At 42.3% G+C, this 17283-nt stretch overlaps 1 protein-coding gene and 1 long non-coding RNA gene across 5 annotated transcripts in view; one reads left to right on the forward strand and one right to left on the reverse strand.

Moving 5' to 3' along the window:
• fmnl1b (formin-like 1b) overlaps positions 1 to 14237 on the forward strand; it is a 49034-nt gene extending 34797 nt beyond the window's left edge. For 3 of the 4 annotated variants that reach the window (XM_041973486.1, XM_041973485.1, XM_041973489.1), the window contains 13 exons: positions 1335 to 1551; positions 1812 to 2030; positions 3085 to 3209; positions 4023 to 4222; positions 4305 to 4539; positions 4698 to 4766; positions 6090 to 6170; positions 6296 to 6425; positions 8211 to 8374; positions 8454 to 8555; positions 8644 to 8736; positions 8831 to 8945; positions 13591 to 14237. In XM_041973486.1, the coding sequence (XP_041829420.1) occupies positions 1335 to 1551; positions 1812 to 2030; positions 3085 to 3209; positions 4023 to 4222; positions 4305 to 4539; positions 4698 to 4766; positions 6090 to 6170; positions 6296 to 6425; positions 8211 to 8374; positions 8454 to 8555; positions 8644 to 8736; positions 8831 to 8945; positions 13591 to 13691 (1851 nt within the window). In that variant the 3' untranslated portion in view covers positions 13692 to 14237. Of the gene's footprint in view, positions 1 to 1334; positions 1552 to 1811; positions 2031 to 3084; positions 3210 to 4022; positions 4223 to 4304; positions 4540 to 4697; positions 4767 to 6089; positions 6171 to 6295; positions 6426 to 8210; positions 8375 to 8453; positions 8556 to 8643; positions 8737 to 8830; positions 8946 to 9099; positions 9180 to 13590 lie in introns of all 4 variants that reach the window. The other variant, XM_041973487.1, reaches the window with a different exon arrangement.
• A 233-nt stretch (positions 14238 to 14470) lies between these two features.
• On the reverse strand, positions 14471 to 16870 carry LOC121632235. Its single transcript, XR_006008902.1, has 3 exons — positions 16829 to 16870; positions 16650 to 16728; positions 14471 to 14534 (listed from the first exon to the last, which is right to left on the reverse strand). It is a non-coding gene; the product is annotated as an uncharacterized LOC121632235 (long non-coding RNA).
• Positions 16871 to 17283: the final 413 nt, after the last annotated feature.

Genomic DNA, 17283 nt, shown 5'->3' on the forward strand with positions numbered 1-17283 from the left:
TCCCCTAATAGATACCCAGAAGCAGAAAACCAAATTATATTTTTAACCAGGGCCAAATAAAGTCCTCATTTAAAAAATTGTACTTTTCTTAAGATTTGTTTCATGGGTCGGGCCTTAACGGGTTAAAGACGTTGTAATTAACCACCTCATGTGTTGAGGTAGTTAAGTTTCCAGGTGGGTTCTTTCTGTTGTTCCTCTGTAGACGTGTAAGAACATTACTCAAGAACCGACCCTGACTTTATTAAACCCAGTGGAGGTTATCGGTGATATTGATTCTCAGGGATGTAAAGCTGTTTGCGGCTCTAGTCGGGCTGTATGTCTTCACAGACAACCGTGCTTGTAAAGTATCAAGACCCAGTTTCAACCTGTTCCAGCGGCTAAGTAATGATTCTTTTTTTATTTTATCTTCAGTTGAGTGTAGTACATTGTGTAATAATGCATGTATGCATTGCTGATCTGTGTCCTGCAGAAGGAAAGCAGTGGAAGGAAAACACACATTTCCTTTCAGGTGGGAAAGTTTGTCTGACAACCACACACAGACATGAACAACTCGTGGCAGCTGTTCATAGTTAACGTGCAAAAGGATTTAAAAACTTTGTGTTTTGTGGGTGTGCAGCATAATGCTGGTATCCATCCCTCTCTAGACCCACTCTGGCGAACACACTAACTGGAGAAACTTGGTACTTATATCACATTTTCTACATATGAAGGAGTTGATCTGATTAGATTTTCAAGCACTTTTCTGCATAAATTTCCATGTTAATGAAGCAAAATCCTTCAGTCAGATCAGTTTAAACTGGTAGCAGATATTACGCATGCAGAGACAAACATGCAGCTGAAAAAGATCTTTGCAAATAAATGAGCTAATTAACCAAATTAGGAGGAAACTGGCTGTTCTTGAGAGCACGATAACTCCAGAAAAACACATATCAGAAACTTGATACTCGCAGCACAGGTGCTTCTCCGACGAGCTGATTTGAATTTTGTGTTTTGTTCTGAATAAATTAGCTTAAAGCTCAGTCGTGCTCTGACAAGCACACATTGTATTTTCTCTCAAAAAGCACAACTAACAGCAGAGAAAGTGATGATTCATCTAATAAAAGATGCAATCTAATCACTGCTGAGCTTTTAATGTTGATGTTTTAGTTTAAAGTTTTCTAATTTTTCAGAATTTTTAACAGAACCCTGAAGTTAGCTCTGCAGCCAGCCAGTCAGGAGCCCTGCTGACGGGCGCTCACACCAAGGTTTAGGATGAAGACGTTTCTGAATAAAACACTGGTGATGTGCACGTTTTGGTACGTGGTGAGAATGACCGACACTCCTGTGTGTTGTAGGAGAGTCTGCGTGAGTCCTGCTCTCAGGTGGCTCAGCTGCAGCAGCGGGAACAAGAGAGGGACCTCGAATGTGAGAGAGAAGAATACCGATCCACAGAGGTCCTGAAGGAGCTGGAGCTCAGAGTTCAGGCTCTGGTGGATCAGGGCCTCCTCCGTGTGGAGCGCTCCTCCTCTGGACACCTGGATGTCCAGGTGGTCCAGAACATGACGCAGAGAGGTCAGTCCTGTTATAAAACCTGCAGACTGAAATTCACTGACAGCAGGAACTGCTGCTTTTAACCTGCAGGATAATTATTCCTGGAAGTAGGAATTTTATTTTATTCTGTAACTGGATCCAGGTCCACTTTCGTCAGCCTGCACATGTTGAGTTTAAAGTCTTGGATGATGCAGAGAAATCATTATAAATCCATGATGTTGTTAAACCAGTAACTCATGACGCAGTAAACTAAATAAAACTTGTTCTCCTGACAACTGAAGATGGGGCAGATGATGCTCCCACCTCCTCACAGCCTCCAACGGAAGTTTCTTCACAGTCAGCAGCAGCACAAGCGCCCCCGCCCCCTCCCCCACCTCCCCCGCCTCCTCCTCCTCCAGTCCCAGCAGCAGCTCCTCTTCCTCCTCCTCCTCCACCATCGGCAGCGCTGCCTCCCCCACTGCATGCTGGAGGTGGTGCGACCCAGCAGACAGATGTGACAGGTGAGTCCGCCTCCACACCAGGCACGTTGATCTGAAATGATTCTATTTAAAATTGAACTTTAAAATTCTTGATGTAAAACAAATCTTATAAAACTTAGTTTCATTGTTCAGAATCTGAATTTAGATACGAAGAAAATGTAATCTGAAAATATGATTTGAACTGTTTCTGTTCTACAAAACATTTTACGCATCTACTCAAGAACCAATCAGATTTCTCTGATCTGAAGTTTAGTTGTGGACACAGAATCTCGGCCCTCCTCCGTCTGTGATTGGTTCTTTTATCTTGTATTTTACGACTTATCTATACTTATAAATTTGATTTGAACCTGTACTTGTTGCAGTTTACAATACGGAGATACAAACTAAAATTTATGTCGCTACCCTAGCTCCATAAAATAATGAACATCCATCTATCCATCCATCCGTACTTCTATCCATCCATCCGTTCATCTGTCCATCTATTCTTCCATCTGTCCGTACTTCTGTCCATCCATCCACCATTCCTCTATTCATCCGTGCATCTGTCCACCCATCACTCCATCCCTCCGCCATACTGTTATCCGTCCGTGCATCCCTCCCTCCATCTTCGTTCCTTCTCGTTGTGAAGGCAGGAACTCAGTGAACCTGCTTCATGTGAAAATAATGCTTATGTCATTGTTCCGTTTAGGAATTATAAAATCTCACGCTTTGTCTGTGACATTAAATAATTCAGATCAACCCTTAAAACTTTGATTTCTCGGAAACAAATTTTTCAGTTCAGTTGAAACTAACTCGAAGCTTCAGAGAAGATAAATTTGGTCTCTTCATGTTCAGCTAGTGTTAACCTGCTGGAACATCCAGACTGATGTTTCATTATTTTAAATCTTTAAGCTTTTAAACTTAATGCTAATCTGAGAAAATCAGTTTTGTTTTTCATGAATTGAACCAAGGAGCCAACTTAACATCAGAGTTGACTCTTTTTTTTTAGTTTTAATACCATCAAAGCTTCTCTGACACTGTAGGAAGAAATTAATATCAGACTTAGCATTTCTCTCTTTATTTTTTTTTCTTACAGAATTTAAAAGAAAGAAGCCCATTCAGACCAAATACCGCATGCCGCTGTTCAACTGGCAGGCCCTCAGACCCCACCAGGTGGCTGGAACCATCTTCAGCGAGCTGGACGACGAGCACGTCTTGGAGGTTTGAACAGTTCCTGTTCACATTGCTGCTCACTGAAACTTTTCTCTCTGGTATCATCACAGAAAGTTCTGTTAAAATGTTTTACCATCCTAATGTGGTCAACTTTATTTATTAGGCACATCTAGAAAGGTGAGAGTATTTTACATGAAACATATAATACAAAAAATAAAAGCAGAAAGTATACACAGAGATAATAAAACCAGAATAAAAAAAACTAAAGGTAGAGAAAAGGACAGAAACATATAAATGCACTCATTAAAAATAACCTTATTTCAACTTGATTTAACAGTAAAGGAATGACCACCCCTAAAGTTTGGTATCAGTCCGCGGTCAGACGACCTCAGTGGTCTTTGTGGCACATGAGGACACAAAATACGAGCCAAATATGACCAAACCATGTAGTGATTTAAAAATTAATTAAAACTTTAAATTTATCTTCAGGCTGTCGGGGAGCCAGGGCAAGGAGGCGAGCGGCTGAACCGGCTGAGGAAGATTTTTTTTTAAAGCTTTGTAGAGAAACTTTTACTCACCGATTGTTTAAAAATAAATTTACTGAATCTTTGCAGCATCAGAGTCTCCAACAAACGACCTTATTTTAATGAAGAGGATCAATGAAAGCCCCGTTTAAACTGAATTTCACCATAAAAATGAGTGATTTTTACAACATGGCAGTTTTACTCCATAAAATATAAAGAGTTAATGTCTGTTAGCAGGAGATTTACAGTAAACTGTAGAAGAGTTGAGAGCAGCTTCATCAAAGCAGCGTTTTAGCTTCACTCCTCTTTTTAATGGATTTGCCTGTTTCTGTATCAGGAGCTGAACATGGCAGCGTTTGAGGAGCAGTTTAAGACCAAAGCCCAGTCTGCCCCTGTAGATCTGGGCACCCTGAAGATGAAGGCCCACAAGACTCCCAGCAAAGTGACTCTAATGGAGCCCAACAGGGCCAAAAACCTGGCTATCACCCTACGAAAAGAAGGGATGGCTGCATCTGATATCTGCTGTGCCATCGAGACGTAAGTCCTGAACTGAAATCTGTTCGCGTGAATGAGCTAAAACTTGAGGAGGATTAAACTCAGATCTCTGCCGTCCACACAGGTACAACCAGAAAGCTCTGAGCCTGGACTTCCTGGAGCTCCTGGAGCGTTTCATTCCCACGGAGTATGAGATGAAGCTCATACACGACTACGAGGCCGAGGGCAGGCCGCTGGACGAGCTCAGCGAGGAGGACCGCTTCATGGTGCGCTTCAGCAAGATCCCGCGGCTTTCCCATCGCATCAGCACTCTCACCTTCATGGGAAATTTCCCCGAGAGCGTCCAGCTCATTCAGCCGGTGAGTTGACTGCAGGAGCTCAGAGGGGTCACTTCACCTCGGAGATGTGAAGACAGATGTTCAGAGAGCGAGACTAAACATCTGTCTGTCTCTGCGGGATGAAGAATCAAGCAGCTGTGAACTGAATTTAATGTTAATATGAAGAATGTTTCTTCCAGCAACTCAACGCCATCATCGCTGCCTCAATGTCAATCAAATCTTCCAACAAGCTGAGGAAAATCCTGGAGGTAATTTTTTTTATTTAAAGAGATGCTGAACACAAATTCTGACTGAAGATGCTACTTCTGTTTATAATAATTTTATAATGGTTTAAGAGACACATTAAACTAGCTGTCGAAAATAAGCTACTCTGATGATGCAAACTAAAACTATGGTAGTACTATATAACACTATATGGGATCGGATGAGGCTAAAGCTGAAAATTAAAGAGATCATTCAGTATGAAGTCCCACACAGAATAAACAAAGTAACAAGAAGAACAATCAGATTTTCTTCTTAGACAGAAGTCCAGTTAGATGGTCTCTTTAAGAAGGTTTTGAGTAGAGACGTAATAATCTCTTTATTTTAATAGTTTGTCAGAGACCATGTAAACACGTTGAACTCAGACTGAGCAGAGGGTCACTGGGAGGTAACGAGGACATTTAAAAGGATTAGAAATGTAAAAATGAGAATAAGAACATACGAATTACAAAAAAAGAGGGTTTAAAAGGATTAGAAACAGATGCATAAAGTGCAGACACACACAGAGAAAAGAAAGCTCATTTAATTCTGTTCAAAGATTAAAATGCATAGAAACCAAATACAGAAAACTCAAGCTTTGCAACGATGTGTAAAACCAGGTCTTACAGTGGAGGCATTAAGATACAATAACAGAAAGTCAGGGCTGACAGGTTATATTTCTTCAAATAATTTTTTAGTTTAGTTTATTTTTATGTCCCACAATTCTTTGCAGCTAAAACTTTCAAAGTGAAGCTTAATATTTAAGTCTGATTTGTGTCAATAAATATGGAGTCAAAAGACAAAATATTACACTTTTGTCATATTGTCTTTACATAACTACTAACCATGATTTAGAAATATTTGTGGGAATCTAAAAAATAAATAAAATTGTTAAGTAAGACAGTCAGAAATTGTTAGTTGAAACAGTTGTGTCTTGTCAGGGTCACCACTGCAGATCTCATCTTGTACAAACATCATCTCGCCTTCACCTTGTGCTTTTTTATTAAACTGTCCGAGCTGCTGTTTGGCACAGTCAGCTACAGCAGCTCCACTCGGAGGCTTCTGGAAATGTCATAATCGACAAGATTGCAAGATTCATCTGAAATTAGTTTAACCGGATTTTTAGGGAGGAAAAAAAACCTTTAGGATTTCTCAGAATTCAGATCTGTTTGTCATATGCAAGTTAATGTGCAGTGAACGACTCAGTCAGTTCACTTTTCCAAGTGTCTGTGCAGAAAAGAAAAGTTTTAGATTTACAGCATGTTGAACTGTTAGATTTTTTTTTTATCTCCTGCTGTGCACAATAAATATTTTTCTTTTCTGATTTAAAGATCATCCTGGCGTTTGGAAACTACATGAACAGCAGCAAGCGAGAGGCAGCGAGAGGCTTCCGTCTGCAGAGTTTAGATCTGGTGAGACTTTCCTCTGGATTAAAGCCTCCATCAGGCAACACGCTGCTTTTTTGTCTGTGAATAATTTAAGAACCTTTATGCAATCTCCAGTCAGTTTGTTTTTTTACTCTGATGTCTCCTTCAAGCTACTTGATACTAAATCCACCGACCGCAGACAAACACTGCTGCACTTCATCGTCAGCGTCATCCAGGAGAAATACCCGGAGCTGCAGAGCTTCTACGCAGAGCTGCACTTCCTGGAAAAGGCGGCATTCGGTAAACACACCTCATATTTCAACAAGAGACAATCTAAAGTCACACGAGTATAAATCAATCAGGGTTGAAGTCTCCATGTTATTTGTACACATTTAGCCACATTTAACATGTCTGAGGAGTCCCAGCCGCCGTTTCCACTGAGAGGTTTCATATTTTATCATCTCATGCATAATGTATCAGGAATCACAAAGCGAGCTGACTGATGTTTTTTCTAAGATTTGATTTGTAGTTTCATTTTTATCTGTCATCTGGATGCAGTAGATGAGACAGCATAAAGGCGGCTGAAAGGCTGCCTGATGATAAATCAGCTTTGGTTACAGTTTAATCTGCTCTGAGGATAATGGGAAACAAGAAGCTGCAATTAAATTCATCATTCCATTCGTCCATCCATTTTCTGCCGCTTATCCGGGGTTGGGTCGTGGGGGCAGCTGCCTAAGCAGGGAAGTCCAGACTTCTTTCTCCCCAGCCGCATTTGCCAGCTTGTCTGGGGGGATCCCGAGGCGTTCCCAGGCCAGCCAAGAGATGTCGTCCCACCAGCATGTCTTTGGTCTTCCCCTCTCTTCCCGTGGGACGTGCATCCTCTCAATGCGGAGGAGCAGCAACTCTACTCTGAACCCCTCCCGGATCACCAAGTTTCTCACCCTATCCTATCTCTAAAGCATAGCCCAGCCGGCCTGCGGAGAAAACGCTTGTTTTCGCGATCTTGTTCTTTCAGTCACTACCCACAGCTCCTGACCATAGGTGAGGGCAGGAATTTAGACAGACTGGTAAATCAAGAGGTTTCCCTTTTGGCTCAGCTCCTTCACCACGACAGACCGATGCAAAGTTCGCGTCACTGCAGACGCCGCACCAATCCACCTGTCCATCTCCCGCTCCATCCTTCCCTCACTCGTGAACAAGACCCCAAGATACTTGAACTCCTCTACTTGAGGCAGGACCTTATTCCCAACCTTCTGGCTGAGGACCATGGTCTCTAATTTGGCTTGGAGGAGAATCAGCACCTTCAAGTCCGAGACCATGGTCCTCAGCCAGAAAATGGTGGAGTGCTCTCTCCGGGTCTGCAGTAGGGTCCTGCCCCAAGTGGAGGAGTTCATGTACCCCGGGTTTTAGTCACGAGTGAGGGAAGGATGGAGCGGGAGATCGACAGGCGGATCGGTGCGGCGTCTGCAGTGATGCGGACTCTGCTTCGATCTGTCGTGGTGAAGAAGGAGCTGAGCCAAAAGGCAAAGCTCTCGATTTACCAGTCGATCTATGTTCCCCTCACCTATGGTCACGAGCTGTGGGTAATGACCGAAAGAACAAGATCGCAAATACAAGTGGCCGAAATGAGCTTCCTCCGCAGGGTGGCCGGGCTCTCCCTTAGAGATAGGGTGAGAAGCTCGGTGATCCGGGAGGGGCTCAGAGTAGAACCGCTGCTCCTCCACATCAAGAGGAGCCAGATGAGGTGGCTCGGGCATCTGGTTAGGATGCCTCCTGGACGCCTCCCTGGTGAGGTGTTCCGGGCACGTCCCACCGGAAAGAGACCCCGGGGAAGACCCAGGACACGTTGGATGGACTACATCTCTCGGCTGGCCTGGGAACGCCTCGGGATCCCTTCAGATGAGCTGGTGAATGTGGCCGGGGAGAGGGAAGTCTGGGTTTCCCTGCTTAGGCAGCTGCCTCTGCGAAATCAACATGTATTATGTCATAAGGAACTTTTTTTTGTTCCCACAATAATCAGGTAACTGTATATGAAAATGAATTAAGAGCTACTTTTGAAGACAGGTGTCCTGTTTTTCTCTCCAGTTTCAGTGGACAGTATCCTGCAGGATGTGCGAGCTCTGCAGAAGGGGATGGAGGTGACGAGGAGGGAGTTCTCTGAAGAAAACAACAACCCTGTGCTGCAGAAGTTCCTCAGCAGCAACTCGCAGCTGCTTGACTCTCTTACAGCTGACGGAAAGACGGCACAGGTCGGCTCAGTCAATCTTCTGTCCTGAGAGACGGTTGTTTCTGACGTTCACACTTTGTTGTCTTTAATTCATCTTACAGGATGTGTACGAGTCAGTTGTGGAGTATTTTGGAGAGAATCCTAAAACCACTCCACCCTCTGTGTTCTTCCCTGTTTTTGTCAGGTTCATCAAAGCGTACAAGGTCAGAGCTGCTTAGTTGTGAACAGACAGCACTTCACAGCGACAGCCTTCAGTCTGATTAAATCATTTTTACTGGTTTTCTCCGACAGCAAGCTGAGCAGGACAATGAGCAGAAGAAGCACCACATCCTCAACTGTGAAGCTCCATCATCTCCTACTAAACCACAAGTCACTGGGAACAAGGTAACGTTTCATTCTACACTGATGTTACAGCTAAAACATCAAGTTGTTTTTGCTGTCCACCATCTGTCTTGAGATTCATCAGAGCTTGTTTCAGGTTCCTGTGACGCCCAAACTGCAGCAGATGGATCTGATTGCAGAGCTGAAGAAGAGACAGGTGTCTCCTCTGGTAAGAGAGGGGAAGGATGGTGCCATTGAGGACATTATCACAGGTATAAAACAACCTGTCACATCATCACTTGGACAAAGCTAGGCTACAGTTTTGCTAAGATGTTTTCTTTCTGCTTTTCTACACATTTCCATCCTTGTTTCCTCTTTTAAGACTTAACTCTCTGTCCTTTGTCCCTCCTTCCTTCCCGTCTTCAGCTCTTAAGTCTGTGCCTTTCACGGCTCGCTCTGCCAAGCGCTCCTCTCGCCTCTTCTGTGACTCTGTCTTCAGCGACGAGGTGACGTCTTTAAATCCCTCATTGCAGCTTCTGTTTTCCAACCAGGAAGAGATGCTGAGCAAACAGACATCAAATACATCTCTGGTTACAAAGTGGGACATAACAGCAGGCATTTTAACATCCACGCGCCTCCTCAGATGTAAAACTGAAGGCCTTCAGTGTTTTCAGATCTGAAACTATCAGCGGGGTATCTAGATCTTCAAATCGGGCCTCACATCACCTAACAGGGAGTCGCTTTTTCCAAAGACCTAATTTAAGTTACTGTTTCTCATCTTCACACATCAGTCTACAAAATAAAAAGCTACAAGCAGAGAAGTTAAATGAATCCTCCTACTCAGTTACATTCTCTTCAGGATGTCATGATTACTTATTTTCACTATTAACTGCTCTGATTGATTAATCATAACGATCCCTCAAACGTTGTCTCTTTCCATAAGAATTGTCTGAATCAGAGCAACTTGTGCATGAAATGAAAAAGTCTGCTTGTGTTTTCAAATTTTCATTCAGATCTGCCTCCTTTATGGTGATGTTGTCTTTCAGCCCTTCCCCTATATAAGAGGCTGCACTTTGCAGGAAGTCATTTGATGATCTCTTCTCACTACGAGTAGAAGTTCTAAATAATCTCTCTTAGCTTAACTGTCTACAGCAGGGGTGGCCAACGTCGGTCCTCAAGAGCCACAATCCTGCAGGTTTTCCATGCATCCGACACACCTGACTTAAACTAATGGGTCATTGTACAGATCCTTATAGGCTGTTGGATCCATTTAATTTGAGTTAGGTGTTTTGGTGCAGGGATGCACGGAAAACCTGCAGGATTGTGGCTCTTGAGGACCAACGTTGGCCACTCCTGGTCTACAGGCAAGCGCTGTGTTCTGGAGAGAAAATTCCTCTCACTAGCCTGTCGTAAAACAGTGGAGTGAGCTGCCAAGGGGAGCAATACTCCCAATGTGTTAGCTACACGCACCAGGATAGTTGTGGTAGTCAACCGACTTCACCCTAACGTCACAACTGAACTACCCTGCTAAGAGTGTAGATACCACCAAAGCGGAGGAGAAGCCACAGATATGAACCTTCCCCTGTGCTAATAAAATTTTAAGCTCACCTTTAGTATACGGTGAATCTTTGTCTGAAACATGCCCAAGCAGCTCGAGTAGTCAGAGGTGAACTCGCACTGCAACCTTCAAGATACTTCGTTTTCAGTGGCGACCCAGTGATGGTTTCTGCAGCCGTTAGCCAACACCCGACAGACCATACTGGGACAGAATACTCTACGCTGTGGACCCGTTGCCTCTGGATTTCCCTGTGGCAAGAGAGGACAAAGCTTATTTCTGATGAAGATGATGACTCACCTTTGAGACGCTCTAGTTGTCAGCCAGGCCAGTGATGGAGATTTGTCTTTACCACATCCTGGATGGAAGGACTGTGAATGGGACATGGACCCTCACATATAAACTACCTGGAACTGTAGGTTGTTCTCTTAACCCCAAATTTACACCAGGAGCATGTCAGGTACGGCACACCAGCAAGTATAGTCCGCCTAGCTGGATCTGCGAGATCACAGGAGAATCTTGTGATTCTCCACTTTCAGGAAAAACACCACTGAGACCCCCTGACCAGTTAATGATGTAAAGTTTACACGGTTGAGCGAGCACAAATCTGCACAGGGGCTTTTATTTTGAAAATAGCTGAAAGCTTTTACACTGCTCCTGATTTCCTGTCGCCCCTACCTGAACTTCTTATTTTGATGCGTCCTCAGTCAAAAATTCCCATCTAAACAAACGGATTACACCAGATTTCTTTGGTTGTGGGAACAAGGTGTGATTGTGTATAGATCTAAAATGAAATAGTTTCAACTGCAGGCCATTGCACACATGCTGAGAGCAAAACTACCCATCAAAAAGGTTTTTCTTTGTAAGGTTGCTCTGTAAACAATAACAACCCAGTTACTGCTGATTAACCTTTACTATGTCAACGTAGTGGTGGTGAAAGCCATGTTACAGGCCGGCGAGCTGTCCAACAAGGACTTAAACCTTTGTTAGGAGGAAAAAACTCCAGCACGCCGCTGCTGCAACTCACACAGAACGAAAACAAAGCTGCAGAGTTGATCTGCCGATGTGTTTCGGACATGATCCTTTATGGAAAGTGATGATATTGAGGGATATTTATGATTAATTAATTGTGGTCTTTAACCTCTGATGCATGAATTAAATATTTTTTTCACAGGAAACATTCATGTGTAGTGATGTTTTCTTTATTTTAATCTGTTCTATTAAAACACAGCTGTATCATTTATCACTGAAGCAAACTTGGTAATACAAATTATGTGTATATATATTCATTCTTCAGTGAGTGGCAGAGTATTGAATGATTCACTAATGTTCGATAATGTGGCTAATTTGCAAATATATCATCCTCACGCATGCATACTAGAGAACAGCCTTGAAATAGGCGTCTGCTTTACTGGACACTACGCATCAAAGGATTAATCCTGCAATTAATAATAAAATAGAAATAAAAAAAAAACATATATAACTCATGCCACTTAATCAAGTGAGTGCATGGTTGCCATGGTAACAATTTACTGTTCATATAAAGCCATTGAATACCTCATCATCCAGTGTTTAGCCGCAGACCTCACAGGACTCAACAGGGAATTGAGAGGTTGTTCTATGAAGCAGCCGGCTGTTCCAGGCATCTTCTTTGACGACTTAATGTAGATTTCAGCTGAACGGGTTTGGATTCCGCCCCTGACCAGATCCCACTGCTGAGAAACAATGATTTCTGCTTTAGATTAAAGTTCATGGGGAAGAATCTGTGAAAGGAGGCAGTTTGAGAAAAAAATGATCCAGAGAGGTTTACCTGTTCAGACCGAGTTACCATGGTGATCCTGTAGTTTAGAAGAGAGACTCTATGGACCTAGCATACGTCGCTAAGTCTTTCATCTGTAGTTGACAGAGAGAAATTCTACATTTCCTCTGACATCAACCAGACATTCTGGTCCAGACAACTGCTGCTCGCTGGATATTTTCTCTTCTTCAGACCGTTCTCTGGAAACCCTGGAGATGGTTGAGTGTGAAAATCCCAGTAAATACTCAGACCAACAACCATGCCACGTTCAAAGTCACTTAAATCTCTTTTCTTTCTCATTCTGATGCTCAGTTTGAACTTTTACTTTACATTAAAGATTTGTAATGAATAGTTGAGCAGGCACAATGAATGTGTGGTAATCTACTCTAAACATTGCCAGCACAGACCAAAGCACAACAAGAATAAAGAGAAGGTTCTTTACTCCTGGGATTTTAAAGCTGCACAGCTGAACTTTGGTAGATTTTCTGCCCCTAAATCAACATAATGCAGCATCTGCTTCCATCCTGTGTCTGCTGAGATCTCTGCTAGAAAAAGTCAGTCTGGTGTTGACTCGTCTTATCTCTTGCTCTGTCTTTATTTCTCTTTCCTCAGATTTGAACAAATATCTTTTTAGTCTAATATTTATATGTTGCACCGGACTTGTTTAACTGTTATAGGGAAAAAGAAGATAAAGTAGACATAGGCTCCTATTTAGCCTTTCAGCATGGCAAGAATAAAACATAACATCTTGTTCCCATGAAATAAACCCCAAACAAATTCAATAACACATGAAATAATCCATCTTCCTGTCAGTCAGCGCTGCATAATCATGTCAAAAATCATGTCTAATGATTGCATCCCTCACTACACGTCCAGTTATTCCCTCATTCTGACAGAAAGCCAGACGTTGGGCCGGTTCCTCAACATGGAGCTCCGGGGCATAATTAACATTGTCACAGAGAGGGATACTGCACTTTCATGAAGACGTTTCCAGAATATCCACAGTGTAGTTGTTAACAGATTGGTTTTATATTTGTTGTGGCGCCGATGGGAAGTTTATACCGGCTCCTCTACCTGTTGTTCTTCACATAGCCAGAAGCCCACATCGTTTTAAATGCTAGAAAAACAGGATTCTGGGTCAGGATGATCCAATCCAATGTTGCTTTGAACAACCAGGATAAAAGTAAGCTGGATTACGTGATCCACCATCCTGAAAAATGGGATTCCCAAATCCAGATAGTCCTTATCCCGATTAAATCTTTTGAACAACGTCTGGTGAACAGCAAGCCGCTACGCTGTCAAGCTCACACAGTTCTGTCGTCTGTAAAGCCATCACGTGTTTACCAGCACATCCAGGCTGCAACGCTAACTATGACACGTTTAGGCTGGAAAAGCTGGAGGTGTCACAACAAAAAAATAACCCAACAATTTATCAGAATTACAGATCAGAAAACATGAACTTTTACTGAATCTCTGCTTTTAAACTTCCTCAAAGTATAATTCACGTATATGCTTTGTATGTGTTCTATATTTAACATACATGTGTGGGTTTTCTTTACCTCAGATTTAAGGAATCAGCCGTACAGACGGACGGACGGCGGTCGGCGCAGCAGCAAGTGGAAACCAGGACAACAGCTTCACGTATCCTCAGACATCTCCCTCTAAACAAGCACAAGCACCAGTCAGCTGCTGCATGCTGGGAGAGCATAAACACCATCCCACCTGCAGCACAAACAAGAAGAAACATCAGCTGAACGAGCTCTGAACGTCCTTCACGCCTCATCCTGGCTGTAAAATGTTCTGATTGGAATAATTGAATGTTAAAGACAGAGAATTATCTACTGTGCTTGACGTTAATGACACTGGATGTCATACGAGCTAATCAAGACAATTACATGGAAGAATGAGCCGCTCGGCTGAGAGGTAACACGAGCTTCATTAAAGCTGCGCAGATATCAGCCTCCACTGAAGGAGGATCTTCACCGGCTTTAGAAGCTGACAGACGAGCCTCATAAATCATCCTGATAGTTTCCTTAAAAAGACTCCAGACTTAAAAAAAAGTTTTAGTAGAATATTAATTCCCTCTGTTCCTGTGCTCCTACATCCTAAACATGAAGATTTGTAATATAAGTAAATTATTTTTAATACTAAATAAACCCTGAATTTCTGTTTTGCTTCTGCATTTCAGCAAATAAAGAATTTTATACAGTTGTTGGTTTTTTCTGTATTATTTACTGCAAAACACTACTCACCGTGTCAGTCGTCATGGTGACGCAGGAACAACTGCAGACTCGATGGTGTCAATAGTGAGAAAATGACACCACAGGAAGTACGTTATGGATACACAAACATTTTCTTCTACTGTAGGAAGTATCAGATGATTTTGTTGTGTAGCGATTAGAACTTCCTGGGTTTGATGGGTCATACCCGTCACGTCAAAGCTGCTCGCTTTCTTCTCTGTAGATCTTCCCGTGTTTGGAGCTGGTCTCAGAAATCTGACGTCCACGTCTATCTGAAACAAACAAAAAGAAAACGTGCTGGGTGAACAAACTACTGCATAAGAACTGCAAAGTCAAAAAAGGTTATTTTAAGTTTCTCTTGATTTTATCTGCAGAAGACACAAACACCGTGCTGGCAGTCCAGGCTTTTCTGTTCTGCTGACAGAAAATTATGATAAATTCTGAGTAATTGGATGACTTTTTCATCACAGAGTCCAGTTTGGGTTGGTATTTGAACACACCAGAGGCAGCAGAAAAAATGCAGTGAAATGAACATAAAACGAGTTAAGAGACGTAGGTCTAGCTCTAATCTGCTGTGTTCAAAGATTTCATTTCAGGTTAAAGGTACAGCGTGTGAGAGTTACTGACATCTGGTAGTAAAGATGTGATTTCAAATGCACAGTTGTATGGTGGCCGTCTGTGGCCAAACTTCTTCCAGACGTTTTCATCTGTGAGTGGATCCGGTGGTCTCAGGTGCAGCAGTGTAGCTACTTCAGCACTGTGTTCTTCTCTGGTGTCTTTAAGGTGTTACTTATCTCAAACGGTGCTCCAGCCCCCTTCAAACAAAGCCGCTGCTGCAGTTTTAAAGTTCAGAGGATTCTCACTGCACAGTTTTTTGTCCATTCAGACACACCGTAGAAAATGTTAATACAAATATGGCAGCTTCTGTGTATGTGGAGCCACGGCAAGCAGATATAAATGGTTTATTCCGAGAGAATAAAAAGATGGCAGTTATTTTAGTAAAGTGATTAGATACCAGTAGAAACAGTTTCTAATGATATATAAAACATTTCTGTCATTGCTAACTTTGTCACACACTGCATCTTTAAACTAACGCATGGATGTGGAAAAGTTTTCAGTCCTTATATTTCTTTGTCTTTCAGGATTCTTCTCACTTTGAGACATTTGTTCTCTGCAGATCTTTAATCACAGGTTTAAAAAAAACCCAGAAATGTTCTGGCGTTTTCCCCTGAAAGCTGCTCTCATGTGACTAATTACTCAGCTTCATCCAACACTTCCTGCCAGACTCAGGCTCCATCAGTTTACACTGCAGTTAAAATTCCTCCTAAAACTCAAATCTAACCAGGAAAACTCCTGAATAACCCCACTGAGAATCTTTGGGATGAGCTGGAGAAGGCTTTGAACAGCAGTCTGAGTAAGTTCCTTCTTACAACTTCATGCAAACATCAGCACAACTGATCATGTGATTAACTTACGAGCCAACAGAACGAGACTGGATTGGATTAAAAGAAATATTTCAAATGTAAGAGAAGCTGGTAAATGATTTAAATCAGCCTGATAGGTGGCTCCATGTTTTAGGTTTGCTGAGCAGATGAGGGCGACTGTAGGAAAACTTTCGTCCATTTTCCTCCTCGTTTTGGATCTTCACTGACCTGTGTTTCGGTAAAGATGAGAGGCTGCAGCAATGAGACCAGAAGCTGCTGCAAAGCACACGTTTTCTGTTCCAGCAGCAAGAAAAAGGAGGGAAAACCACCGAGTAAAACCCCAAAGCTGGATCGTCTGTTGTATCAGCCTCTAACTGAATCTGAAAACGCTGCTGCACGACTTAACTGGTACAAGCAAACAGCGTATAACTCTTCATCAGCTCCCTCTCATCTATAAATCCGTTTTAAGATTCTTTTGTTTTTAAGTCTCTGAATGGTTTTGCCTCTTTGTTAGTCTGAGCTGCCTCGTCCTTACACGCCATCACGCGCTCTTAGATTAGCTGATTAGATGCTTTTAGCTGTCTGGAAAACATTTTTATAAATCCAGAGGAGACAGAGACTTTTCAGTTTTAGCTTCTAAGATATGGACCGAGCTCCCACTGCCACTTTAAACACTCATTTAAACACATTTTTACTCCTTAACTTACAAACATGGGAGTTTTCATCTGTGTATTAATCTTTTACCTTTTGTATGTACTTGTGTGTTTTAAATTTCTTATAGCTCCTACATGGTCATTTACTGTTTTATTGTTCTGTTTAATCCTTTATTTGCATTTAATTATTGTTAATTTGGACTTTTTATGCTTTTCTTCTGTTTTTCACATTAATTTTACAGCATCTTTGGCAGCTGCTATGTGTGTTTTTAAAGTGCTTTAGAAATGAAATGGTATAAATCCGACCTTGTGCTGCAGGAAAGTGGTTTTTCAGGTGTTCGCGGCCCCTCGTCTCCTCTTCCTGCCTGAACCGTCGCCTCATCTCCTGGAATCAGATAAGTGTCATCCTGATGAGGCTCAGAGGAAGAAGCGGGAAGTGGAGGATGGAGGATGGAGGGCAGCGGCATCACCATGAACCATTTTACCTCAAAGGGAAAAGACGGAGCATCAAACACCTGCAGAACTCCTGGTTCTGTCAGATGAAAAAAAAACACGTTGGTCATGACATGAAATTTACAGGAAAGACTCAGTATTCATAGAAAGCTGAAATTATTTTCAAATAAATCTAATTTTAAGCTCTTTGTCATCAGATATGATGTTGACACCTTCACCTTTTCTCTCCTTTTCCTCCTAATGTGTAAATAAGATTCCAACTTATATTTTGGTTGTAATTATTAGCACCAATGGTTCCAAACGTTGTTTACGTTTACATTTTTGGAATGTTTGTTACTTCAAAAAGTCTCATTGTGGGAGCAGTGATGGAGAGGAGGATGTTGAAGATCACTCGTCACGCCGAAGGCAAACAAAGCAGCACTTTAACGATGATTTGTGTCCACAGCAGCTTCCACCTGATCCAAAGCCTCTGGCATCCGACTGAATG

This window comes from Melanotaenia boesemani, chromosome 21 (genome assembly GCF_017639745.1).
Source record: "Melanotaenia boesemani isolate fMelBoe1 chromosome 21, fMelBoe1.pri, whole genome shotgun sequence".
Taxonomy (NCBI): domain Eukaryota; kingdom Metazoa; phylum Chordata; class Actinopteri; order Atheriniformes; family Melanotaeniidae; genus Melanotaenia; species Melanotaenia boesemani.